The 27,603-nt window shown below is 42.2% G+C and overlaps 1 protein-coding gene across 1 annotated transcript; it reads left to right on the forward strand.

The window, feature by feature from the left end:
- Positions 1-679: 679 nt before the first annotated feature.
- Positions 680-27,344, forward strand: LOC142369505 (uncharacterized). The gene is made up of 11 exons (XM_075451850.1): positions 680-813; positions 6,738-7,082; positions 10,617-10,830; positions 12,763-12,827; positions 14,304-14,414; positions 17,691-18,310; positions 21,480-21,552; positions 22,131-22,397; positions 23,311-23,556; positions 25,154-25,297; positions 26,267-27,344. Exons 1-11 carry the CDS (start codon positions 768-770, stop codon positions 26,326-26,328), a joined length of 2,193 nt encoding a protein of 730 aa, XP_075307965.1. The 5' UTR covers positions 680-767; the 3' UTR covers positions 26,329-27,344.
- The last annotated feature ends 259 nt before the right edge of the window (positions 27,345-27,603 follow it).

Genomic DNA, 27,603 nt, shown 5'->3' on the forward strand with positions numbered 1-27,603 from the left:
AGTCCCCAGCGTTTCCACATGTTACAGCATCACTGGGTAATTCACATGTTGTCTGGGTGAATGAACTCATGTAATGCGCTTTGTTAAACCGGGACAAGCTTAGAAAGCTGCTATCTGAGTGTGAACCATTTACCTCGGTCTTAAAACAGGTCAGCTCGTGTTACTTTCTCAGTTTAAAAGCACAAAGTCCCCTCAGTGATCAGAGTCAGTGGATCTGCGGTGAGTTCAGCACCACGGACAGAGACTGCAGGAGCCCACTGTCCAGCACCAGTGGGTTTTTGGTTGTTACTCACAAACTCTCTGAGGCTTCTGTACGTGGCGCCATCTGGTGTCAGAAGTTAACCTGTTGTGTTCACGCCTTCCACTCCTCCAGGGAGGTTGTGTATTTTCTTTAGATCGCATCGATTTGGGTCTTGACGATTTAATTTTCTTTGTACAACTTGTTTTATTTTTAGGTAAATTTCATATCCACAAAAGGAAAAGGACTGACAGCAAACCTAATTTTACACTTGTTTTGAAAGAACTATATCAATACAGCATATTCATTGACTTGATTTTCGGTCCTGAAGCCTAAATGGCAGGTTTCCGTAGTGACCCTGAACGCACCATCGCACTGCCGGGTTCAGAACATATTTTTGTGAATGAAACTCCGTCCTTGTGTCGCAGTGTTTCCGGCTTCTGTGGCTGTTCATGAATGAGTCGGACTGTTTTCATTCTTCTGTGATTATTTTAGCGAGAAGAGAGAAAGCTGCTTCAATGATCCGGTGATGTATTATCGGCTCTTCCTACTCGTCGGTCTACTCTCACACAAAGGTATAGTAAAACAAAGTTGAAGGTATTTATTAAGTGCATTATTACTTTACATGGCGCCCCCGCAGCAAGCCACAGCGAGTATTTTTTACAATAATAAAGTTTCTAAATGGATTTAAACGGAGTTTTGAAGTGTTGATATAACTTCCTCTACTTCCTGACTACTTTCTGTTCAGAAATAAAAGCTCAGAATGAAGCCATGCTGTGGCGGAGCTTTTTAACGCGCTTTCAGTGCTGCAGTCAGACCAAATCAAACAGAGACGGAGAAAGTTGCGCAAACTACAAAACTTTCACTGTCATCAGGTGACGGCCAGTTCCAGGGGTGGAGCAGCGATTTTAAATGTGAGGGTGTTACAGGGGGGGGGGGGCCCACATGAGCGCCACATCAAGCCCAGAGACACGACGCTGAAGTTGGCCTCCGATGTGCAGAACAGGGCCATTTTACTGCATTTTTTTGCATTTTGATCGCCCTAAACTAGATCTTGTATGGAAACTACAATAGTTAGACTGCTCAAATCTGGATGGAATTATTCTAAAGAGGCTGTAGATTCATTAAAACCTTGTTTGGGATTTGTGAAACCTTTTTCTGATTTGTAAAAATTTAGAACAGGGCCATTTTACTGCATTTTTTTTTGCATTTTGATCGCCCTAAACTAGATCCTGTGTGGAAACTACAATAGTTACACTGCTCAAATCTGGATGGAATTATTCTAAAGAGGGTACAGGGTCTTTAAAACATATTTTATGATTTGTTAAAACTTTATTTGGTCATTGCAAATTCAAAAAGCTTAAATCATCTTGCTGTAAAAGTGGGGGTGTCCCCCATCCCCCACGGGTGCGACGCCCATGGCCAGTTCCAACAACAACTGAACTGAACAACATTCAATCAACTGAACAGTTCAGTTGATTGAATGAAACAAGTCAGCTGTGCTGCTGCAGGGTTGGAACAAAAACCTGCAGCCACACCGGCCCTTTCCCGGATCACTTTGACACCTGTGCTGTAGAACGATGGACTCCAGATAGTTTGCAGGGGGGCCGCGGGTCCTTAAAGTCTTAAAAAGTCGTAAATCAATTTTCCTGAAAATAAGACCTTAAAAAGTATTAAATTGTCTTAAATTCAGATTGCATGGGTCTTAAAGGATAAGACCGTTTTTTTGACATTGGGCCCTTGATTTCACATTATAACATGATGTTCTACTCACCCCTGCTTGTTGTTGAACATTTGGAGCTGTTCCGAAGATATTTGAGAGGCGTCTGGCTGCTCTCTTGAGATATTCGGCCATGAAACGGTTTCTTATGGGCAAGCTTATACAGGCACAAACTATGCTGTTTATAATTTATTAATTACTGTACATTAGCACTGATAACGTGGAGGTGTGTCGCTTACTTAAAAAAATCCGGGTTATTGTAATTTTGATTTTTTTTGTCGTAAAGTGGGTGTTACTGACGTCCTCGTCGTGCTACTACCACAGACAGCCCACAGACCTGCTGCCTATTTATTCATTCGGCTAAAATTCAAAATTACATTAACCCGGATTTTTTTAAGTAAGCGACGCACCTCCACGTTATCAGTGCTAGTGTACAGTAATTAATAAATTATAAACAGCATAGTTTGTGCCTGTATAACGTTGCCCATAGGAAACCGTTTCATGGCCGAATATCTCAAGAGAGCAGCCAGACGCCTCGCGAATATCTTCGGAACAGCTCCAAATGTTCAACAACAATCAGGGGTGAGTAGAACATCATGTTATAATGTGAAATCAAGGGCCCAATGTCAAAAAAACGGTCTTATCCTTTAAATATTTGTATTATATTTTTTTTGCTCTAAAGGAACGGTATTTTTTTAAAATATATTTACTTGATTTTATAAGCATTTGTTCATGGGACTTAAATGTTCTGAAAATATTGTAATAAATTTAATTTAGGGCAGTGATGACACTTTTGTGATCTTTTCGCATGACACACATTTAGTCGATGTTCTTAAACTCAACCGTCATCGTACGTTTGGTCTTAAATTTAATTTAGAAGTGGTATTAAAAGGTCTTAAAAAGTCTTAAATTTAACTTGTTTATACCTGTATACAACCTGGTTTTGAAATGGCCCTTTAACCCTTCCCAGGTTGATGGGCAGCAGCAGCTGCTGATGTCTTTCCTCCTTGGCATCGTGTTAACACACACCTGAACGCTGCAGAACTTCTGCTTTCATAGAGCTGCTCACACTGACTGATGATCAGTTAATCAGAGCATTGATCAGCAGCTCCTGGCTGCTGCTTGTCTTCTTAATTCCAATGGAAGCAGGAGGGGTTCACTTAGTTTCTGCTTCTGTGTTTTGTCTCAGTTCATTTCACTGCACATTGTACTGTGTATGAGACAAATAAAACTGGCTTTTATCTGGTTTTTGTGAGCTAAATAATGACCCGGTGTTATAAGTTACAGGGTTTTATTCACCTAACTAAGAGCAGACCAGATGATTTTTCATGCCATGTCCTGGTGTGTAAAACCTTAGAATTGGGGGAGGGTGTACTTTCTTAGTCACATGATAGTCTGTGCTTCTGCAAGTGGAAAGTTTTAACCTCGCTGATGCCTTCTGGGGCCTCAAAGTGTGACATCCTTCTGCCTTTGAGCAACACGATGCTCCAGTTATTCAAGATTCTTCTCTCATCCTTAAAAATCTTTCCACCTCCAGTTTCCTCGTGGAAATCTTTGGTGGTTGTGGTTGCTCTCCGTGGGATCTGTGCCTTTATAGGGGGGCAACTCTCATCTGAGTTTGGATGATTTCTGCATTTTTAGGGAGTTTTTTTTTTTTTTTTCGTCTTTCATTCGTTTTCTTGTTTGCTTTAAGCTCCGCCTACAACCACACGGAAAATCTGTCCTCTAAAGAACATTATTTAACATGAAAGATCGTGTTTAGTCTGTACTTACAAAAGCTGTGAGTATAAAATAAGTTTTATTATTATTTTTAAATGTTTATTGGAAGAAAGTTCCTGAGTTTCACAGAATAAGACTCACTGCTGCCACCTGCTGGAAGCTGCAAACTTCACCTCGTGCACTCACCTGGTACTTTTCCAGCCTCGAGCTGACAGCAGTTTGAAGGCGTGTTTAATTGTAAATGTGCGCTACCACTCCCATCACGTCCCATGCATGTGCCCGGGTCAAGTTTCAGCTCTGAAAAATACTCAGGAGATAAAACCTCGGTGAGCAAAACATTAACTTTCTACTTTGTTTTATCACGTGACCATGTAATAAGGAGGTAAAGTAGCAGGACCAGTTGTGTATTAACGTGTGTATACTTAACCTTTGTGCGGTCTTAACATTGTGTTTACTCCCCTTGTCCTATGGGTCAAAAATGACCCGCCCTACCAAAGCCCCAAAATAAAGCAACTTAATTGAATTTTAATTCCAAAATCTATTTTGTACGGTGGCCGACACGTGCAAACGCGCTGCAAACGCGCTGCAAACGCGCTGCAAACGGCGAAACAAATAAAACGCTGCACTTGGCCGTAATCTTTTACCTTATTATAGCGACATAACTCCGCTGCTCTTCTATAATAAAGTAAAATATTACAGCCAAGTGTTAAAAAAAGACATAAAAATGACAACGTACCTTTTGACTTTCTTCTCTTTCATTAATATGGTCGATCTCTCATAGTCGATCCCACAGGTCGAGACCGCCTACTGGCCTGGCGAACTTCCGTTGTGTTTTGGGGTTTGCAGCGCGTGTGCTCCGGACGTTTTTGTGATTGCCGCATTTTACTCTTGCAGCGTTTTACTGTTGGATTTGTTTTGCTGTTTGCACGTGTCGGCCACCGTAATTTTGTATGATGAAGCCACCTGTTATTTATCTATTCAACTCAATTCAATACATTTTTTATCATGTATTTTTTGTTACACAATACAAAAAACAATCACCAGTTTTCAGGATTACACTTTTTTTTTTTTTTTTTACTACAAACCAACTGTCAGTTGGACCAACAGTTTTCTTGTTTTCTCATTTTTTTTTACATAATAAAGGTTTATTATTGCTGTTATATAAATGTGAAGTAATTACTTCTGAATTAATTATATTGAAAGGGAAAAAAACAGTGAACTTTTTTCTGGTGTTTAAATGTTTTTATAATTCACGGGTCAAAAATGACCCATAAGACAATCTTTGTACCCTAGTGGTGTACAGCCCACATGGCAACATAAACAAAAATAAAGTCTGACTTTTTCTAATGATGGGGTCCCTTTAGGAAAAGTCATAACATTTCAAGTTTGAAAAAGATAGTTTAAGGTATTTTTTCTACAGCTAAACATGGTAGTGGCTCACTTTTGACCCGCAGAACAACAGGAGGGTTAAAACAATAGAGCTAAATATATGACACAATTTGTCATTTTTACTTGTTCTTGGACATTTATTGGCCAGTTTCTTTCCAAACAAGACAACTTTTGTCCGTTGTACACACTTTTTGTGTTGTTAGTTCAACCAAAATAACTGTGAAGTCCTGAACTATCAAGTCTAACTTCTCACTGCAATACCACCTGTTGCCACTATGTAGGAGTCAATGGAAATTGGCGCTGTTTGAGTATTTCGTGCCGTACTTGAAGGGTGAGTTCTGCAGTTGGACCGCCTTAAAATCAATGCCTAAGGGTACAATTTGTGTAACTGTTCCTTTTTTTTTTCCATCGTGGTCTTTTTCCTTCCACACAAACACTGCCAGAGTTTCCTGCTGGCACATACCTGTGAGTATCTGTCCTGGCTAACAATTGGTATCTTCTTTTTTCTTTCTTGAATTTTGGTGAAAACACAAGCCAGTGAAAGGCTGTGTGGACGTCCGATGAACTTCTCTGTGCCTCGGTTTGCTTGACCAGGCCTTTGTTGTGACACAGCTGACGTATGCAGCGCTTTTGAGCTTGTTTATCGCGGAAAAACAACCGATTTCTTATATTTTCCAAATTGGCTCCGTACAGTTGCATTGGCTGCGTTTCTAACAAAACACTTCCAAATAGCCAACTTCGGAGAAAGGCTCATCACCCATAGAAGTTATGTGGCATGACCATGTGATGCTCAAATTATCATTTTACACCGAACCATTCCTTTAAAGCGACACTCCGGAATTTTCGACATTGGACCTCATTTCCGAGTCAACCAGAGTGTAAGAAATGTGTACAGATGTTTTTTTATTTTATTTTTTTTTTTATTCCTTGCAGCCCTTGTAAAACCACTGGTCGCTGTTGCTAAGCTAGAGCAAGTGATCCACTTTTGGTAGCCTGCCACAAGAAAACAGTCTTGCCCAATTCAATAAACACTCAAAGCACATCAATTATTATGTCAGGCAGTGGATGTAAAGGTTTGTGGTGATAGAGTAATGATCTGTTGACCTCAGAGCTCTACCAGGACTGTTAAAAGCTCAGATAAATACGACGGGGCGAGGCCGCTAAGAGCTTTAAAAACAAACATTAAAAGTTTAAAATCAGTTCTATAAAGGACAGGAAGCCAATGGAGGGAGTTAAGAACAGGAGTGATGTGCACACGTCTGTTGGTGTTGGTTAAAAGCCGGGCAGCAGCGTTCTGCACCAGCTGAAGGCGGCTGAGAGAAGGATGGCTTTATTTATTGTAAATATCTATATGTTTTACAACAATATAAGGAGACCAAATACGCTACATCCTGAAAACCCAACCTTTTATGATGTCTGCTTTAGTGTTTTTTAATAACGTGGGATATGTACACAGGCTAGATTTCTATATTTTTATTTCTATATTTCTATTTTATTTAAGAATCCTGTTATAATGTTGTTGCATGCTTATTTTAACTTATCTTTTATTATATTTGGACAATCCAGTGCGGGCAACAAAGCAAAGAATGTCATTGTACAGGGAAACACTTTTCTCACTGCACATATGATAGTAAACCTTTGAATCTTGAATTCTGGTCCTTTCTTTCCCAGGTGATTCCTCGGGGCGCGCAGAAAGGGTCGTGGCCTTTGCTGGGGGGGACGTCATTCTGCCCTGCAGTTTCAGAAACGCCGCCAGCAATGCCATGGATGACGTGGAGTGGTCCAAGAGAGGCCTGGCGCCAGACGTGGTCTTCTTGTATCGCGACGGGTCCGAGACCTTCGAGATGAAGAACCCGGACTTTGAGTTCCGGACGAATCTGTTCATGAGAGAAGTGAAAAACGGAAACGTCTCGTTGAGGATCTCCAACGTGAAGCTGTCCGATGCGGGGGAATACCGATGCCTGAGACTCCCGAAGAACGCCCCCCGGGAAACTACAGCAGTGGAGCTGGTCGTCGGTATGATTTAGTTTACTATTTTTTTTTAATTTTTTTTTTTTATTATTTTAGTGAATTGTTTATTTATTCTCTACTATTTTCTTTCTTTCTTTTATTTTATTTTGTCACTCCTATGTTGACGCTCCACACCCGCATTTACATAATTGTACCGTTGGTGGCGGTAATGCAACATTACGGATGCTAACCGCCAATAAATTACAAGAAGAAGAAGCTATGTCCGCTTCAGTATTTTTACAATCGCAGAAACCTGAACTCTCATCGTTCCATGATGGAGGAGGTTCACACACTGAGATTCAGGCAGTTAACTCGGCTCAGACCCTCAGGAACTATATGAGCAGCAGCATGAAAAACAATGCTGTGAATGCAACGAAATCCATCTTTTCTTTTTAATTCGTTAAATATCAGCTTTGATCAGGGCTCTCAAGTTTTCAAGTTTGCTTGGAGTGAGATTCAGGCGGGGCAGGGGCCGGGCCGTGTGCGTGGGGGGGTTTCTTTCCGTTTTTTTTTTGGGGGGGGGTCCCTTGCAGTATCCCATTGCCATAAACTAGCTACTTAAAGAACAAAGAAATTGTTTTATTTATACCAAAATCACAAATCTTCACTTTTACACTAAATTCTGCTATATTTTAAAATAAATTGTTTTAGGTATGCAAAGTCTTAACAAACAAAAAAACAGACAAATTAAATTAAGAAAAACAAACATAACCCCAAATGGGCCCCTTGAGCAGTCCCTCTGTGTGTGTTTGTTTATGAGTGTTGTTGTAAGTGTTTGTGGCAGATTTTGATGCTTGATGACTGATATTGGGGGCTCCATTCAGAGTTCCATTCAGAGCCAACGTGTTCCTGGTCTTGGTTTTATTGAGCACCATGGAAAAAACCCTCTCTGCATCAGCATTTCAGTGTGGCAGAACTAATACCAGTTTGGCAATTGTAGATAGCCTTATTGGGAATCTGTTCATACCAGTCACCTTTGAAAAAAATGAACCACGGAAGCCTAATTACACTCCTACATATTTTTCATTTTTCATTAAGTTGCTCATGTCAAAGGGTGTGTGCTGAATATTTAGGCCTACTACTCCAACGAACACTTTAATCGGCAGGTATTGGTCTTTTACAAGGAGTAGGAAAACTATAGTAACTAATAAAAGATTCAAATAAATGAAGATATGACCTGCTGATGATCCTGACGGTTCTCTTCCACCTCCAGCTCGTCTACAACTTCTGCACGCATTCAGAGCATAATAGGCTATGTCCGCTGTGCATTCATGGGACGCGTGCTTGCAGCTTAAAGCTATTTCAGACCTAACCCGGCAACAAGAAATTCTGTTTTCTGATTGGCTGAGAAATTCTATTTTGTGATTTGCCGATGGGTTGCTAAATCAAGACAGCTGTACCAGAGCTATAGTTCTGAGCTGTACGAGCGCACAGAAACCTGCCATTGACTCGTTTATAGTATCGGCCATTAGAATTTCTGTGCGACGAAGTTGATCATTTCTCAGCGTGAGAAATGGCATGTGTGGCGTGTGAGCGTGTGAACTTGTTGAAATGCGTGTGTCTCACGCTCATTGCGTGAGACTTGAGAGCCCTGGCTTTGGTTATTGGTTAAAAAACAAAGACAATCACAACAGGAAAAATCAACTTTCCTGCTCAGCCTGCGTTTAGGCAAAAAAATGGAAATAGAAGCATTCATTTTAGATCCTTTTACCTCAGTATTTCTGTTTGTTTTTTTGTTTTTTTAAAAAGTCAGAAACATTGTCCAGTTGATCAAATTCAACAACTATTTAAAGACACCACCTTTAATCTTAAACCAGGGGTTCCCAAACTTTTCCATGCCAAGGCCCCCCAAACAGTATTAGCTTCTGGCCCCCTTTGCAAACCACAGACAATGCTACAAAATATGTAAAGAAACATCAACTTTTACAACGTATTTTCTTTCTTTTATTCACAGACAGTAGCTCGCCGTGTGAATGCAGCCAGACTAAATGCTCTTCTTTACGTCTGAAGAAGTCTGCCGGATGTTTTTACATCAAGTGACGCTGAAGTTTCGAAGGTTTTAAACACTCATTTGAGAGGCTCTCCAGACATTTCGGCAATCATGGCCCTTTTTCTCTACGGCTGTAAAGCCACACTTAATGTATGCTGCCTCGTACTTTCTGATTTTAGTCGGCCAGTTCTTAGGTTCTTTTTGGCGGCAGCGTCGTCCACAGCAGGGCTGTTGGTCTGTTCCTTCGGTCTTGTAGTGGATTTTTTGATCAAGGTGGATAAGAAGTTACTCAATAACAAGAGAAAATCTAGATTTTGTCTTTCTGTAAGTTTTATTCAAAGGCACCAAAGCTTTTGAAGTCTCCTGCCTGGGCTCTGCCAGACAGTGAGCCCAGAACAGTCTCACACCCATTCCTTATATAGTGCGGGGATCATCTCTCCCCCTCAGGTTGGGAACAAATAACATACAGAACAAAGATCAAAGATCAATAAACAACGTTCCTAGTCAAAAATCTTCAGAGCAGCTTGAGAACAGGCGCAAACTGCCAGGTCTACGATGTTTTGACTAGCAGCCAATCAGAAAGACAAGCATGGCAAATAACATTTCGATATGATATATTATTATAAATTGTATTTTGCAATACTGATTAAAAAAATTAGATTCTATTTTTGCATTTTTTTCTCATCTTCCCTCCAATTTTCTGAGGCCCCCTTAGCGCCCCGTGGTGGCCCCCACTTTGAAAACCGCTGTCTTAAACCATTTTCTACTCAATTCCAACCAGAATTGTCAGATTCAGACCAACTTCTAGCTCTAGGCTACCCCCTGGTGGCATAAACAGGAAATGCGCTGTGCTCTCACAGAGTTTGTTCTCTGAATTAAAACATCTGGAGGAAATCAAACGTGCCAGCTGTGATGATACAGATTTGACTCCAGATTAAACGGATGTTTTGACTCCATTGATGCCTCATTTACAGAGCAAAGAGTTGGTTGAAACCAAGGCGTGATCAGTGTGATTCTGCAGGTTTAAAGCAGGTATAAATACATTTTGAATTAAAGGTTTGATCAAAGATTAACATATCTCTTTTTCCCTGGCCTTCCACTAGCTGAAATGGAGTTCACCTTGGCTTTCTACTGTTATTGTTATTTTATTGCTAATTTTATCTCAAATTTAATTCTTATCTGTGATGAAGTCATTCTTATTGCTATGTTATTGATGACTCTCTTAATATGTGATGCAGTTGTGAAGCACTTTGGTCGGCTGAGGTTGTTTTGATGTGCCGTATAAATACATTTTGAATTGAATTGAATGGAATTAAAGGTTGGTTCTTACAAATTATAACTCTCCCGGTGTGATCATAGATTCAATGGCGAGCTGATTCAGGCTGATTCTGTCAGTCACTCAGGAACCAACTGGTTTTAAAAGACCCAAAGCTAATCCATGAGAAGGTGGAGGCACATAGATTTAACTTCAAATCGCTTATTTAAGCCGGTGCTGAGATGTGTTGAGTGGAGGTCAGAGTTCATGCCGTGAACGCTTCCTGTTTCTGCAGTTGCAGTGTCTGAGCCAACGCTCTCTGTGGTTTCATCCGCCGGCGGGGCGGTGACGGTGCAGTGCGAGGCCAGCTGCTGGCTGCCGGCGCCACAGATGAAGCTTCTGGACGACGGTGGGAACCACGTCGTCTCCGAGGAGCCGAAGAGAGAGCGAGATGCCGGCGGGTGCTACACCACGAGACAGAGAGTCACCATCCAGAGTCCCACCAGCAGGTGAAGCACGGCTGTTTACAGAGAACGGGAGGTTTCACACGTTTTCAGTCCTAGAACTAGTACCTAATTCAGTTTAGGTTAAAGGGATAGTTCGCTTCTTTTGACATGAAGCTGTATGACATCCCATTTTAGCAATATCATTTATGAACATCTTCTTACCCCCTGCTGCGTCCTGTGAGCCGAGTTCCAGCCTCGTTTTGGTGTTGATGAAGGTAGTCCGGCTAGTTGGCTGGGGTTTAAAAAAGAAAGCGTTTTGCTTCTCAAAACAATATGCGTTTGGAACGGCTTTTTACTCTCACTTGCGTTGTGTTTATCACTGAAGAAGACGGTCACTGTTGGCAAACTTGCCTTTTATTTCTGGTGGGGAATTAAGACAGTCAGTCCCGGTTTCCTCACACACACACACACACACACACACACACACACACGCACACACACACACACACACACACATCTGAAAAATGTGAAAGGAAAGTCCAGGTTAGCTAAAGACATGCAGCACGAGCCATTTTATAAACAGAAAAGACAAAAATACCGTCAACATTTATGAAAAAGAACGTGCTCAACCGTTTGGGAGCTATAGCTTTATAAAATACAACTTAAACCTTAGTAATAATTAAAGTTTAATTAATTAAAGTAATTGATATAAAACAATAGTTGAGCTCATAACTCGTGCACCTATCAGGGAGACAGCAAGGTCCGACTGCTGTTTACCCCCGGGGGGGGGCACAACCGTAATCTCCAGATGTGCTGCATTTAAGTACCATAGGACTAATTTTGTGTGTTGTGTGAAGAGTTTTTTTTTAGGCAAGTAGAATCACACTACACCTTAACTCTGTTACACGTTCAAAAGAGTAATACATTTGCCAAAACTCGGCTGGAACTCGGCTCACAGGACGCAGCGGGGGGGTAAGTCAAATATTCAGATTCAGATTTTCTTTATCGTCATAGTAACGAGTACAACGAAAAGTAAGGTGCAGGCCTTTCAGTGCAGACGAATAACAATATAACTATAAAGGGACAGTATGTACTATATATTTTAAAAAAAGTATAAATACTAAATATAAAAACAATATAAAAACAATATGGCTATGTATTTAAACACAATATTGCACTTCACCGTAAGGAGGCATTTATGGCTCTGACAGCAGTTGGAAAGAAGCTCTTTTAGTCTATTTGACTTTGCTGCAGTCGTGTGATCTTTTGCCCTTTTTTTTTTTTTTTATGTTTCTGATGATCCAGGATTGGCCCTTTAATTCAGAAGGTTCTACATTTCTTTTCTTTGGTCTTCAGTTTGATATTTAAACAAAAACTCCTGAGAATGAAACCTTTGCACCGCTGTTGGATGTTTGAGCTCGAGCCTTTTGTTCTTTGCCATCGTGCGCAGAGGTCTATCAGGGTAAAATCCTTACGAGGCCGACATGATGCAGACGCACGCAGGACGCTTCAGGGCCACAGAGGCTGGTGCTGCTTTCCAGACAAAAAGCTCTCACCAACAGGGGCTCATCCACTGCAGACGATAAGTTTTCCTTCAGTTTAATCCCAACACTGATGATGCTGGTCTTCTTGGCTTGTAGGGCACCATCTTTCCCTTTTTTATTTCAGCCAGGGTCACATATCAACCAGCATTTTGTACCTCGTGGATCAGAAGTGTGGGGACCAGTTTAAAAATGTACATTTTAGTGGGTTCACTGCCTTAAATAAAACTAATAAAACTAAATTCTCAAAGAAAGTGGGGCATACATGCCTTAGGCTTCTGCTGTAATGAAAAGATAAACTAATGTATGCTGATTATGGTTCAAGTGTCTTACATTTAAGCCATTAAACAGAATTAAATGATTTTTAAAAACTGCGTTTTACATCCCATAAACGCCCTTCATCAGCTGTAGACTAAACAATCTAAATCTATCGGGGATGCATTTGTCTTCACAGGCTCGTCTGCAGAGTAGACCAGCTGGAGTTCAACCAAAGCCGGACCACAGACATCCTCATACCAGGTATGCAAGAGCTTTAATGTCCCACCTGCTGGTTTAACCAAGCCTTAAATTCACATTATGGGTTGAAAGGTGATGGTGGGATGGACTCAAAAGGCTTCTGAGCGCCTGCTTTTACAAGACTTACATCGAGTGGAAACGTTTCAACTTTGTCCGTGGTATGAGTTCAGATGTCTTGTGGACTTTTGTTTAGGGCTGGGCGAGTTAACTCGTTATTATCGCGTTAATATTTTTAAACAAGTAAATGGAAGAGGAAGTATGTTAACGGAGGACGATGAGGGATAAATATATGAATAGAATAGTGTTAATTGTTATATTGTAATTTAATTAGTATATGGTATATATTTATTTACGGGGATAGTTATATATATATATATTCATATTTACATTTATATTTATAAGGATATGTGTGTAGTATTGGATAAAAAAAGCGGAAAAAAGAACATATGATGTTTTTAGGTCGTTTTAAAAGGGGACAAAAATGTCCCTTTTCAGAAATTAAGTTGCGTTTTAAATCAGGTATGAGGGCTAATCGTGATTAATCAGGGAAATCATGTGATTAATTATGCTGCGTGTACACCAAGAGCGACCTACGCTACCTGAGCGCCAGAAATCATTATTTCTCTATGGAGGGTGAGCTAACTGCGCTACCAGAGCGGATTCCAGCGATTAAACTGAAGCTAACTTTATGGTAATGAGCTATGACGCGTTTCGGCGAAAACCAATGACAATCCACAGATTGTAGGGGTCCGACAATCTGCGGGGTTCGCGGAAACAGACGTTTAAACTTTAGTTCCTATCCAAACAATAGTCGTTTAATCCTGAGACTCTTGCAATTGCCGTGTCGAGTGCTTCAATACAATAGTGTAGTAACCCCGCGCATACCTTTCTCACTGCAATTAAGTTTTATTTCGGATTTATTTCGGCTTTTATTTCGAATTTAGTTTCTTTTTCACAGCTGCCTCTGCTATTCCTGCTCTTCGCTGGTGTACCTAATGTAGTTTTACATAATTTGTAACGTGATGTATATCTTGTATAACAAATTGTAAATAACAACACGTTTATTCGTGTCCCTGCCCTCTCTTTCCTTATGTTCTTTTTCGCGGGGGTGCTGCACAGCCGCGGGGCCTTTAAGAATTGTGACGTCACGAGCTACCAAAGCAAATTCTCAAGCGAAGCTTCCAGGCTACCAGGTAGCGGAGGTCGCTCTTGGTGTACACGCAGCATTAGATTAAACATTTTAATCGTTGCCCTGCCCTAGTTTTGTTTAATGCTTCCAGACCTTCAGCCTGTATCAGTCATAGAAAGCACATAAAGCGTAGGCAAGGCACTCAATATTTATTCCAATCCCACCACTTAGTGAAACATCAACGCTCTTTTCCATTTAGTCCATTTCTTATCCGTGGATTTGGAAAAGTGGTCGGCAGTTTGCAACAGTTCACAGGCAGATAATGTGCTCAATGTTTGTCGTCATTTCAGCCGCTTGCACGAAGTCCGACTTCCCTCTCATCATTGCTGCTGCAGGGACCCTGTTAGTCTGCTTTGTTGGAGCTGGACTGGCTGTGTTCTGCTGGATAAATCACAAACCCGGTGAGTCGTAGTTCTCATTTAGAAAAACAAAACAAGTGACAAACCAGCTCAGTGTTCCCTCTTCTGTGTCAAACTCAATGTTTTATGGTAAAGTGCAACGGCCACCAGGTGGCAGCAGAGCTCCTCTCAGGACCTTTTACATCAGTTCCAACCCCGAGCCTGAACTGTTGGCTCCTGAAACGACCGTTAGCGAGTGGCAGGGAAGCATAGAAGTAAGAAATGGTGACAAGAGAAAAGATGGTGAAGGACGGGGTTTGAATCAGCGTTCTCCAGCCTGAAGGTCCAGGACTTCGAACCTTTTATCCAGTAAAGGGCAGCGAACTTTCACATAATCACGTTGGGAATCTGAAAATCATCAGTGAGTCGGCAGATGGACATTTTCTTTAGCCTCTAGTGTAATTCTATGATGCATTTTTCAAAGAAATCAACTTTTACGTTTTACAGTGAAGCCTCTGTGATCGAACACATGATTTATATCACCTGATATCCTCAAAAAATCAAAGTCTTACCAAGTATATTTGTCTCATTTCTAGTCAAAATATCTCATTACACTTAATATAAGACACAACTGCCTAACAAGTACCATTTCAGCCAGATATAGGGACTTGTTTGAAGACAATACATCTGGAATATCTTGTTAAATGAAAAAGTCTTGAAAACAAATTGTTTTGAGTCACATATCATTTGAAACAAGCTTTTTTTTTTACATTTGAAGAGGTTTTTAAGCTAATTTCAAGATATTCAAGATACTTTTCTCAAAAGTCCTAAATATCACATCTTATATAAAAAAATCTTGACAAGCCGATTTTCTCTAGTTCTATCAGCAAATTGTTTTGCTTATTTCAAGCAAAAACGTCTTGTATTTGTTGTTTTTTTTTACTTATTTTTGGAGGGGCATTTTTTCCAGTGTATCACACAGAGTTGGGTTCAGCTCAGCAGATGTGATGAAATGCTGCTTACTACTTCAGGGCTCGTATATACGTGCTGAACCCAACTGTGTGTGATATATCTGAGCTGTGCGTGAACATATAAATCTCTAAAAGTGACCGTGGGAAACATGGGAAACCTTGTGTTTCATCAGATGTAGCGGCTGGGCTTATGATGCACGATCCCAACTGATATCAAATGCAATTTTAATGTTAATTTGGAGATAAAAAGCAGGTAGTCTGAACACATCACCCATTTTCCTGCTATTTTCACCCAGATATAATCCATCTGCCACACAAAGCAGCGTTGTTCACGCTTTAAAAGACGTGCTTCATTCTGGAGCTGCTCGGCGGTGTGGTTCTTAGCTCCGCCCCCTCACAGCAAACAGGTGGTGTGGTTCTTAGCTCCGCCCCCTCACAGCAAACAGGTGTTGTGGTTCTTAGCTCCGCCTCCTCAGCAAACAGGTGGTGTGGTTCTTAGCTCCGCCCCCTCACAGCAAACGGGTGGTGTGGTTCTTAGCTCCGCCCCCTCACAGCAAACAGGTGGTGTGGTTCTTAGCTCCGCCCCCTCACAGCAAACAGGTGGTGTGGTTCTTAGCTCCGCCCCCTCACAACAAACAGGTGGTGTGGTTCTTAGCTCCGCCCCTCAGCAAACAGGTGGTGTGTTTCTTAGCTCCGCCCCCTCACAGCAAACAGGTGGTGTGGTTCTTAGCTCCGTCCCCTCAGTAAACAGGTGGTGTGGTTCTTAGCTCCGCCTCCTCAGTAAACAGGTGGTGTGGTTCTTAGCTCCGCCCCCTCAGCTAACAGGTGGTGTGGTTCTTAGCTCCGCCCCCTCACAGCAAACAGGTGTTGTGGTTCTTAGCTCCGCCTCCTCAGCAAACAGGTGGTGTGGTTCTTAGCTCCGCCCCCTCACAGCAAACAGGTGGTGTGGTTCTTAGCTCCGCCCCTCAGCAAACAGGTGGTGTGGTTCTTAGCTCCGCCCCCTCACAGCAAACAGGTGGTGTGGTTCTTAGCTCCGCCCCCTCACAGCAAACAGGTGGTGTGGTTCTTAGCTCCGCCCCTCAGCAAACAGGTGGTGTGTTTCTTAGCTCCGCCCCCTCACAGCAAACAGGTGGTGTGGTTCTTAGCTCCGTCCCCTCAGTAAACAGGTGGTGTGGTTCTTAGCTCCGCCTCCTCAGTAAACAGGTGGTGTGGTTCTTAGCTCCGCCCCCTCAGCTAACAGGTGGTGTGGTTCTTAGCTCCGCCCCCTCACAGCAAACAGGCGGTGTGGTTCTTAGCTCCGCCTCCTCAGCAAACAGGTGGTGTGGTTCTTAGCTCCGCCCCCTCACAGCAAACAGGTGGTGTGGTTCTTAGCTCCGCCCCCTCACAGCAAACAGGCGGTGTGGTTCTTAGCTCCGCCCCCTCACAGCAAACAGGCGGTGTGGTTCTTAGCTCCGCCCCCCACAGCTAACAGGTGGTGTGGTTCTTAGCTCCGCCCCCTCACAGCTAACAGTTGGTGTGGTTCTTAGCTCCGCCCCCTCACAGCTAACAGGTGGTGTGGTTCTTAGCTCCGCCCCCTCACAGCAAACAGGTGGTGTAGTTCTTAGCTCCGCTCCCTCAGCAAACAGGTTGTGCGGTTCTTAGCTCCGCCCCTTCAGCAAACAGGTGGTGTGGTTCTTAGCTCCGCCCCCTCACAGCAAACAGGTGGTGTGGTTCTTAGCTCCGCCCCCTCACAGCAAACAGGTGGTGTGGTTCTTAGCTCCGCCCCCTCAGTAAATAGGTGGTGTGGTTCTTAGCTCCGCCCCCTCACAGCAAACAGGTGGTGTGGTTCTTAGCTCCGCCCCCTCAGCTAACAGGTGGTGTGGTTCTTAGCTCCGCCCCCTCACAGCTAACAGGTGGTGTGGTTCTTAGCTCCGCCCCCTCACAGCAAACATGTGTAGTTGTTAGCTCCGCCCCCTCAGCTAACAGGTGGTGTGGTTCTTAGCTCCACCCCCTCAGCTAACAGGTGGTGTGGTTCTTAGCTCCGCCCCCTCACAGCTAACAGGTGGTGTAGTTCTTAGCTCCGCCCCCTCAGCAAACAGGTTGTGCGGTTCTTAGCTCCGCCCCCTCAGCTAACAGGTGGTGTGGTTCTTAGCTCCGCCCCCTCACAGCTAACAGGTGGTGTGGTTCTTAGCTCCGCCCCCTCAGCTAACAGGTGGTGTGGTTCTTAGCTCCGCCCCCTCAGCAAACAGGTGGTGTGGTTCTTAGCTCCGCCCCCTCAGCTAACAGGTGGTGTGAATCCTGGCTGGAACCTTCCTATATGGAGTTGGCACGCTATCCTTTCATAATTGCTCGATATCCTAACCGCAGATCTTTGTTTGCATTGATGCAGCTCGGGGGAAAAGGACATCGGACCAAAGTACAAGGAGTGACGGATCTGAGGACCAATCCCTCCTGGAGCCGCCAAGGATGACGTGCACTGCTGACAGCGAGCCGACCGAGGAGAGTTCCACCAACCACCGACTACAGCCCAACGAATGGCTGCAGAGGCATCGGGTGGTTTGCCAGGCCAACCGACCAACAATAGTCCAGAGCTACACCGAAACCCGGAGCCGATCTTTAGACTTCAGCACCAAGGACAGCAACTCACCCAGTGAACACAATCCAAAACAGACGGCCTCAACGATCGGGAACCCTTCAGGAACTTTCAATTTAGCCCACAAGAAGGGTCTAAAGCTTGAGATCCAAGGACAGAACAGCGATTTAGCCGGAGGCCAAACGCTTCATAGATACAGACGCAGTAACAGCAGTCCAGTTCAGTCCGCTTTGGCTACTTCAGGGCATTTCTTTTTAGCCAGAAGTGCAGCGATAAGGCAAGACTCCAAACACCCGAAGAGTGATAACTGTTCCCTGCTTGATCAGGGTCATGATTTGTCTCAGCGTAGACATTCCCTTCGACTTCCAGTAGATCTAACCCAGGAGTTTGGAGCTGTGTTTTACCGGCAGATGACCTGAAGCTGGATACCTCTGATATAGGTGCTGATATGTTACTGTAATCAGGTTGAACTTTCAGGCCGGCTGATTTCGGCTCTGGGAGGAGCAAAATGCATTGTGGGTAAACACTCTGCATACTGTCTGATCGATTAGTATGTAGTATGCAGCATGCGGTATGTAGTATGTAGTATGCAGCATGCAGTATGTAGTATGTAGAATGCAGTATGCAGTATGTAGTATGCAGTATGCGGTATGTAGTATGTAGTATGCAGCATGCAGTATGTAGTATGCAGCATGCAGCATGCAGTCTGTAGTATGCAGTATGTAGCATGCAGCATGCAGTCTGTAGTATGCAGTATGTAGCATGCAGTATGCAGTATGCAGCATGTAGTATGTAGTATGCAGTATGCAGCATGTAGCATGCAATATGTAGTATGCAGTATGTAGTATGCAGTATGTAGTATGCAGTATGCAGCATGTAGTATGTAGTATGCAGTATGCAGCATGTAGTATGCAGTATGTAGTATGCAGCATGTAGTATGCAGTATGCAGCATGCAGCATGTAGTATGCAGCATGTAGCATGCAGTATGCAGTATGCAGTATGCAGTATTAAGCATGTAGTATGCAGCATGCAGCATGTAGTATGCAGTATGCAGCATGCAGTATGTAGCATGCAGTATGCAGCATGCAGTATGTAGCATGCAGTATGCAGTATGCAGCATGCAGTATGTAGCATGCAGTATGCAGTATGCAGCATGTAGTATGTAGCATGCAGTATGCAGTATGTAGTATGCAGCGTGTAGTATGCAGTATGTAGTGTGCAGCATGCAGCATGCAGTATGTAGTGTGCAGCATGTAGTATGCAGTATGCAGTATGTAGTATGCAGTATTCAGCATGTAGTATGCAGTATGCAGTATGCAGTATGCAGTATGTAGTATGCAGCATGCAGTATGTAGTATGCAGTATGCAGCATGTAGTATGCAGTATGTAGTATGCAGTATGTAGTGTGCAGCATGCAGTATGTAGTATGCAGCATTCAGCATGTAGTATGCAGTATGCAGTATGTAGTATGCAGTATTCAGCATGTAGTATGTAGTATGCAGTATGCAGTATGCAGCATGCAGTATGCAGTATGCAGCATGTAGTATGCAGTATGGAGTATGCAGTCTGTAGTATGTAGTATGCAGTATGGAGTATGTAGTATGCAGCATGTAGTATGTAGTATGCACCATGTAGTATGCAGCATGCAGTCTGTAGTATGTAGTATGCAGTATGTAGTATGCAGTATGCAGTATGGAGTATGCAGTATGCAGCATGTAGTATGCAGTATGCAGCATGTAGTATGCAGCATGCAGCATGTAGTATGCAGCATGCAGCATGTAGTATGCAGCATGTATTATGCAGCATGTAGTATGCAGTATGCAGCATTCAGCATGTAGTATGCAGTATGTAGTATGCAGTATGTAGTATGTAGTATGCAGTATGCAGTATGTAGTATGCAGCATGCAGCATGCAGCATGTAGCATGCAGTATGTAGTATGCAGTATGTAGTATGCAGTATGTAGTATGTAGTATGCAGTATGCAGTATGTAGTATGCAGCATGTAGTATGCAGTATGTAGTATGCAGCATGTAGTATGCAGTATGTAGTATGCAGCATGCAGTATGCAGTATGCAGCATGTAGTATGCAGTATGTAGTATGCAGCATGTAGTATGCAGTATGTAGTATGCAGCATGCAGTATGTAGTATGCAGCATGTAGTATGCAGTATGTAGTATGCAGCATGCAGTATGCAGTATGCAGCATGTAGTATGTAGTATGCAGTATGCAGCATGTAGTATGCAGTATGTAGTATGCAGTATGCAGCATGTAGTATGCAGTATGCAGTATGTAGTATGCAGTATTCAGCGTGCAGTATGCAGCATGTAGTATGCAGTATGCAGCATGTAGTATGCAGTATGCAGTATGCAGCATGTAGTATGCAGTATGTAGTATGTAGTATGTAGTATGCAGCATGCAGCATGTAGTATGCAGTATGCAACATGCAGTATGCAGTATGCAGTATGTAGTATGCAGTATGTAGTATGTAGTATGCAGCATGCAGTATGCAGCATGTAGTATGTAGTATGCAGTATGCAGCATGCAGTATGCACTATGCAGTATGTAGTATGCAGTATGCACTATGCAGTATGCAGTATGTAGTATGCAGTATGTAGTATGCAGTATGCAGCATGCAGTATGTAGTATGCAGTATGCAGCATGTAGTATGCAGCTTGTAGTATGTAGTATGCAGTATGTAGTATGCAGTATGCAGCATGTAGTATGTAGTATGCAGTATGCAGTAGGCGGTTTCGAACACAGCCAGACTCACTACAGGAGTGGGATGTGATTGGGAAAAACAAACGGTGAAGGGATATTTTAATGGAGGTAACAAAACAAAGGCGAAACTTACCTCAACCGGCTGCTCTGCGCTCCAGGGGTGTTACATCAAAAGAGGTCCCCGGGAACATGACCCCTTAAATATGGTTCCGGAGAACAGTAGCAAGAAGGAGGGGGGAGTGTGTAAATGTGTAAAGATGTTTATTCATGTATATAAGTTTGGGTGTTAAGTAATAGTTTAGTTTTTTTTTTTTAATTGGTGATTATATTGTGTATATATTGCAAATATGGATGGATGTACATATTTATGATTATTGATAATGTACATATCTGAACCTACCTGTTAGTGGTTTGGTCTAATTGGTCATGTGATTAAGGGTAGAGTGTTGGAGATTTGGATTGAGACTGATGAGGATTGTTACTGTAAAGATTTTGGATTTTGCTCGTGTTTCATTAAACACACCTTCATTGCCACTTAAAGGATTATTCCTTGGTTTTTGCCTCCGCACCGCTCGACAAGTTGAAACAGCTGTTCTCAAAGCCAAACATGCACATCTGTAAAGCATTAAACAGGAGGCTGGTGGACATGTTGCATTAAATAAGTGTTTTAAGAACCAGAATAGACAAAAAAAAAACACCCCTAAAAGGTAAGCTGACCCCATTTGGTTGAAATAAATGTTGCTAAATGAGTCGATTGAGTTTGTTTTGTTCCATTTGAGCTTTTCTTCCGGAGGAAACAGAGATGACGGCTTCTTTCAGCGAGCAGCTGTGGTGACACCAAGCGCTGAGCTCGGCGTTTCTCACAGGAAGTGCAGAGATGCGAGCTTCTCACTCGCTGCTGGAGCAGGATGCTGGTAACACCGTTCTGCATGATGCTGGGTGAGTTCCAACGCTGATGTTTCTATCAGGACGTTGCTTCTCTTTCAGTGGATTTATTTTTAGTTGTTCCACAGATCTTTCATTCTCTCTTTTTTTCTTGCTCTCTCCATTGTGTTTTTATTCCTCAAACTTTTCGGTTTTACCCGACACGCTTCCTCTAACATTTTCCTGTCTTTCTATTCTCGATTCTTTTTTAATTTTTCGATCTTTTGTGACGCTTTCATCCCTCCTTTTGTTTCATCTCAAAAGTCCTAAATATCACATTTTATTTCAAGAAATCTTGACAAGCTGATTTTCACTAGTTCCATTGGCAGATTTATTTTGCTTATTTCAAGCAAAAACGTCTTTTATTTGTTGTTTTTTTTACTTATTTTTGGAGGGGCATTTTTTCCAGTGTTCTCTTTTTCTCTATATCTTTCTAGCTCTGTTTTCCCCTTTTTATTTCTTTGAAAGTTATCTTACTTTTTTGTGTTTGCCTTCTCTGTTTCATACAATTCATTATGTTTTTTTTGCTTGTTTCTTCCCTTTTTCTCTCTCTCTTTGCTCTCTTTCTTCCCTTCCTCTTCCCCTCCCTGCAGCCTGTCTCCAGGTCCAACCCGACAGATCTCAGTTCTTCCGCTATGACTCCATCTCTCTGAGCTGTGAGGATGAGTTCAACTCCACCGGCTGGAGGGTCAAGAGGAAGACGGCAGATGTGGGTGTCCGGGCCTGCTCCTCCGGCTGGGGCTCCACCTCCTCGGGCTCCACCTGCATCATCAGCACCACCTACCCGACGGACACCGGGGTGTACTGGTGCGAGTCGGAGACGGAGCAGAGGAGCATCGCTGTCAACATCACCATCACTGGTGCTTCACACTGCATAGAAACAAGTCTTTCAAGTGCTGATGTGCCACACATGAGTTGAACTTAACCGCCTTAAACGATGCAGATTTTACACCTGAATCTATGTCAGTGCACTGGAAAAAACAACTCGTAAGATTTACTTAAAAAGCGCTAAAGTGACTTTTTGGTGAAGTAAACTCTATTAGAGTAACTGTCATAATTTCATCCTTGTATTCTTAAGATTCAGTAAGAACTAGAGCTTCTTAAGTAAAATTAAACATTTTATTAACGTAATACATGAATTATGGGGGAAGAGTAAGTTTTACTTAGGTTTCCTCATACAATTTAAACGTTTAATAGTTGTATGTACATAAACCTAGAAATACTACATAAACTTTACTCTGAAAGTGTATCGTTAAAATCTACTAAGTTACTTCATAACAGCAAATACTACAGATATATCAAATTTATCTAAAGTTGCGCCTGTTACGGTGTTTGCTGCTCGGTCTGCACAGCAGGCAGTGATATGAAGGGAGAGAAAATAGGGCCAAGTGATTGTGAGGTCTGACTTTTTCTGGAGAACGATTTTGTGATGCAAATGTATTACTCTTTTGAACGCATATTGTTTTGAGAAGCAAAACGCTTTATTTTTTAAACCCCAGCCAACGTCGTCAACACCAAAACGAGGCTGGAACTCTGCTCACAGGACGCAGCAGGGGGTAAGAAGATGTTCATAAATGATGTTGCTGATATGGGATGTCATACAGCTTCATGTCAAAAGAGGCGAACTGTCCCTTTAAGAAGCTCTAGTTCTTACTGAATCTTAAAAATACAAGGTAGAAATTTTGACAGTTTCTCTAATAGAGTTTACTTCACCAAAAAGTCAATTTTTTCAGTGTATTAGAACCGCTAACGTGGTGCTTTTCCTTTCTACAGATCGGCCTGTGATCCTGGAGAGTCCAGCTCTCCCGGTGTCGGAGGGCGCCGCTGTGACTCTGCGCTGCAGAGCTGAGACGAACCCCTCGGACCACACGTACGATTTCCACAAGGACGGCCGCTCCGTCAGGAGCAACTGCTCAGGAGAGATGAGCATTCGCGGCGCTTCCAGGTCCGATGAGGGGCTCTACACCTGCAGCATCTCCGGAGGCGCAGAGTCAGCCGGCAGCTGGCTGACGGTCACAGGTGACGCGGCTCAGGGAGGAGAAGCCTGTCGGATGCTTTCCGTGCTTTAGCCAAGCAAAAGAAACAATCCTTTAAAAAAATCCCAGAAATTAGCCTCTTCTTCTGGTGTCACTCTTAGAGTGTCTCATCGTATCTGAGAGGATGTCAGTCAGACACAATGATGTTGCTTCTGTTTCCCCCCGAATGTGCATCTATTTGCCAAAGGCAAGAGCAGAGCAGGTAAACATTTCCACACGTTTCTGGAAGGTTTTACCGTGTTTATCTACTTTTTTATTAGTTATATCTTCTAAATGTAAACAAACGATCTATTAATGCAGTGAGAACCTGCAAAATCTGGTTATTTTCAGTCCTTTTTGGCATGGACTGTACATAGAAGATGGATGTTTTTGGAGACTCTGTAATGAAAGATTTAACCCTCTTTAAAGGGATAGTTCGCCTCTTTTGACATGAAGCTGTATGACATCCCATATTAGCAACATCATTTATGAACATTTTCTTACCCCCTGCTGCGTCCTGTGAGCCGAGTTCCAGCCTCGTTTTGGTGTTGATGAAGGTAGTTACGGCTAGTTGGCTGGGGTTTAGAAAATAAAGCGTTTTGCTTCTCCAAACAATATGCGTTCAAAAGAGTAATACATTTGCATCACAAAATCGTTCTCCAGGAAAAAGTCAGACCTCACATACTCTTGGCTCTATTTTCTCTCCCTTCGTATCACTGCCTGCTGCCGACAGCCGCGCCTGTTACGGTGTTTACTGCTCGGTCTGCACAGCAGGCAGTGATACGAAGGGCTAAGGTTAACCACATGTTTTTAGGGTTAGGGTGTAACAGAAATTGGTGTTCACCTCATATACACTGGTATTTAAAGGGTTATTTCTTTTTTTAAATAATTGAAAACTTGGTGGTTATGATCAGAACTGAAGTGCAAGAAAAGATTTCTGAAAATAAAAGTGGAAAAAAATATTAACATATGGTATTTTGGGGATCATTTTAGAAGGGGACAAAAATGTCCCTTTTCAGAAATAAAGGAGTTTTTGTTGTTTTTTTTTAAATCAGGCATGACAAAAAAATAAAAATCCCTAAAAATCCATTTTGTTGTTGCTAATCATTAACATATCCCAGACCATAATTATCCCTACTCAATAATTCCACTTTGCATTCCATATTTTGAAAATACTGGCACCTAAAGGCTTAAATTTTGGGCTAAAAAGTTCAAATTGGCATCGAAAGGGTTAATTTTTTTGAAAATAATTGAAAACTTGGTAGTGGAAAAAAATATTAATATATGATGTTTTTAGGTCATTTTAAAAGGGGACAAAAATGTCCCTTTTCAGAAATTAAGGAGTTTTTTTTCTACACAATGAAAAATTGCATTGTATATGATGTGTGTTTGAAATTCGAAAAAATAGTCAAAAATGCACAACTGGACCAAATATGATGAGTATCACTATCTCCAGTGTGAAATTAGAGGAGAAAGTACACCCCAAGTGGACAAAAATGTCCCCTATCAGGGATTAGGGTTAAAGACCAAACCCTGCTGAAAGAAAAGCAAAATTAGAATATAAATCATCTCTTTCTAAAAGAGTTTGTTTCTCTTTACAGCTCCTCTTTTACCGCCACCTTCAGCTCCGCCTGCAGCCCCAAAGACATTGTCCACCTCCAGACTTCTGTGCCACCTGGTGGTGGGAGCGCCTTACCTGTTGTCCACCATCTTGTTAGGACTCGTATACAGAGACAGGAAGAGAGGTAGAGTCAACCTTCCCAGTGTTAACGCAGGCCTGCCAGTGTTTAATATCAGCCAATCAGATGGAGCTGTGCTGTGGACGGGAGGAGCTGAATGGCAGTCCTGGTCACCAACGTTGTGGAATTAGGTTGTAAATAGGTTCTGTTTGTCCTGGTGGCTGAGGAAGCTGCACCTGTCAGACCAAAGCAGAGACTGGGAGGCAGTGGAGCAGAGAAAAAAAAAATCTTTAGACGTTTCCGAAATTAGGTCGAGTTTTGCATTTAAGAACGTATTCCATGCCTGGCTTTTCTAAAAGCCTCTGAGCCAAAAGAGTGAAAAGATCCCAAAGAAGTTCAAACGTCTTCGTCCTCTGGTCCCACAGAGTTTGTTCTGCTGAAGATCAAGATTTATTGTCATTAAGATTAAGATTAAGATCAGATTTATTCTCATTAAGATTAAGATTAAGATTAAGATCAGATTTATTCTCATTAAGATTAAGATTAAGATCAGATTTATTGTCATTAAGATTAAGATTAAAATCAGATTTATTCTCATTAAGATTAAGATTAAGATCAGATTTATTCTCATTAAGATGGAGATCAGATTTATTGTCATTAAGATTAAAATCAGATTTATTGTCATTAAGATTAAGATTAAAATCAGATTTATTGTCATTAAGATTAAGATTAAGATCAGGTGGACTTTCACCGATCTTTTTGAGTGGTGAGAGTGGGAACCTTCAGGTTATTGGACGACCCACTCTAACCACTGAGCCCCGTGCAAAATATATAATTTTAAACATGTTGGAGCTACAGCAAAACAAAATTTCAAAGCACATTGCCAACACCGCTGAGATGCGAGGGAAATTCAGTCATTGCAACACAACATGTGGGTGGATCAACACCTTTAAAGCTTTTACCTGATTTTAACTGTTGAGACGTGCAGGTGTGAAACTTTAACCGCTGATGTTGTTCCTCTGTTTCTCTTCGCAGCAGCACAGACGGTCACGGACCGGAAAGGCAGGGCCGACGTCGTCATGGAAACGGTCGTATAGCTGCAGTTGGTCTAACACCCAAACTGGTGAAAGTGACACCACAGGAAGTCACTTAAGGAGGCAGCATCAAATGTAGAAGTCCTGATTAAATGTCTGAGTGATGGTTATTGTTTTTGTTTTAATTAAGATGAGAAGCATCGTGTAAATGTAAGTTTTCATCTGTTCGTGGCAGCTGAGCGTGTAAAGGCAGGACCGGGACCCTGCATGTGCTTTTAAAGAGGTGTTTGTGGTTTGGTTTCACCCAGTTGTTTCTATAGTTTTTTTTTTTTCTTTTTTACAGCCGTATTTTTTATTTTTTTTATTTTTTATTTATCTTTGAGTGAAAAACAGGAAGTTTCATGGTCTGCCTTTAGCTGAATCGTCCTTTTCTGAATATGTGTCGGCTGTGGTTAGATTATCAGAAAAAAAAAAGGCTGTTTGTTTCTTTGAAGAGAGGATGCCGTGCCATTTTTAAACCACAAACAGGTCAATGGATGGAAGAAAAACATCAAATAAACTGATGATTTAAATGATTCAGTGTCTTTAAAGTGAGTATCAGCTGCAAAAACTGTGTTTTGTATTCAGCAGTGACTGGAAACTTGTGTGTTTTAGTGTGAAGGGAGGCTGCTCTGCTGTGTTCTGTTGCTAAAACACTCTTTGTCTTTATCAGGAAGTATTCTTAGGAAATACCAAGTGTCCAGGGTTCATTATGGTACAAATGCCACCTGCTGGCGCATTAAAGCAAATGTCACAACCCAAATTATGAACCAAGGCTGTGTTCGAAACCGCCTACTTCTCCTACTAACTTTAACTTTTTTTAAGTTCCCGGATGCATACTAGATTCTCCGAAATGTTGGGTATGCATCATGAGGTTACTACTCATACTCAAACTACCCAAGATGCAACGTAATGTGACGTCGCCGATCGTCATTTCCTGTCAAAACGGCAGTTTCAAGCTAGCTACAACGAGGGTAGGTTCACTTCCTGTTTTCAAAACAAAAGCACCAATTGTATGGTAATGGCTTTCCCTATGATAAAAGGCAACGGGTATTTTATTTTGTGAAAATAACCGGAAGTGCGTTGCTCACTGCGGCTAGCTTTAGTAGCGCCGAATTCGTGGGAACAAAATTGTAAATAGCCGGTATTTTGTCAGGTTTTCAACACGTTGGGGATCTAAACGACTACTTTCTCGCCTGAAAATGTTTCAAATGTTGCTAAAGTTTACAGAGTTTAGAGCTTAAGAGAAATCAGCTTCAGGCCGGCTGATTTCGGCTCGGGCAGGAGCGAAATGCATTG

The sequence above is a fragment of the Odontesthes bonariensis genome, chromosome 19 (genome assembly GCF_027942865.1).
Source record: "Odontesthes bonariensis isolate fOdoBon6 chromosome 19, fOdoBon6.hap1, whole genome shotgun sequence".
NCBI lineage: Eukaryota > Metazoa > Chordata > Actinopteri > Atheriniformes > Atherinopsidae > Odontesthes > Odontesthes bonariensis.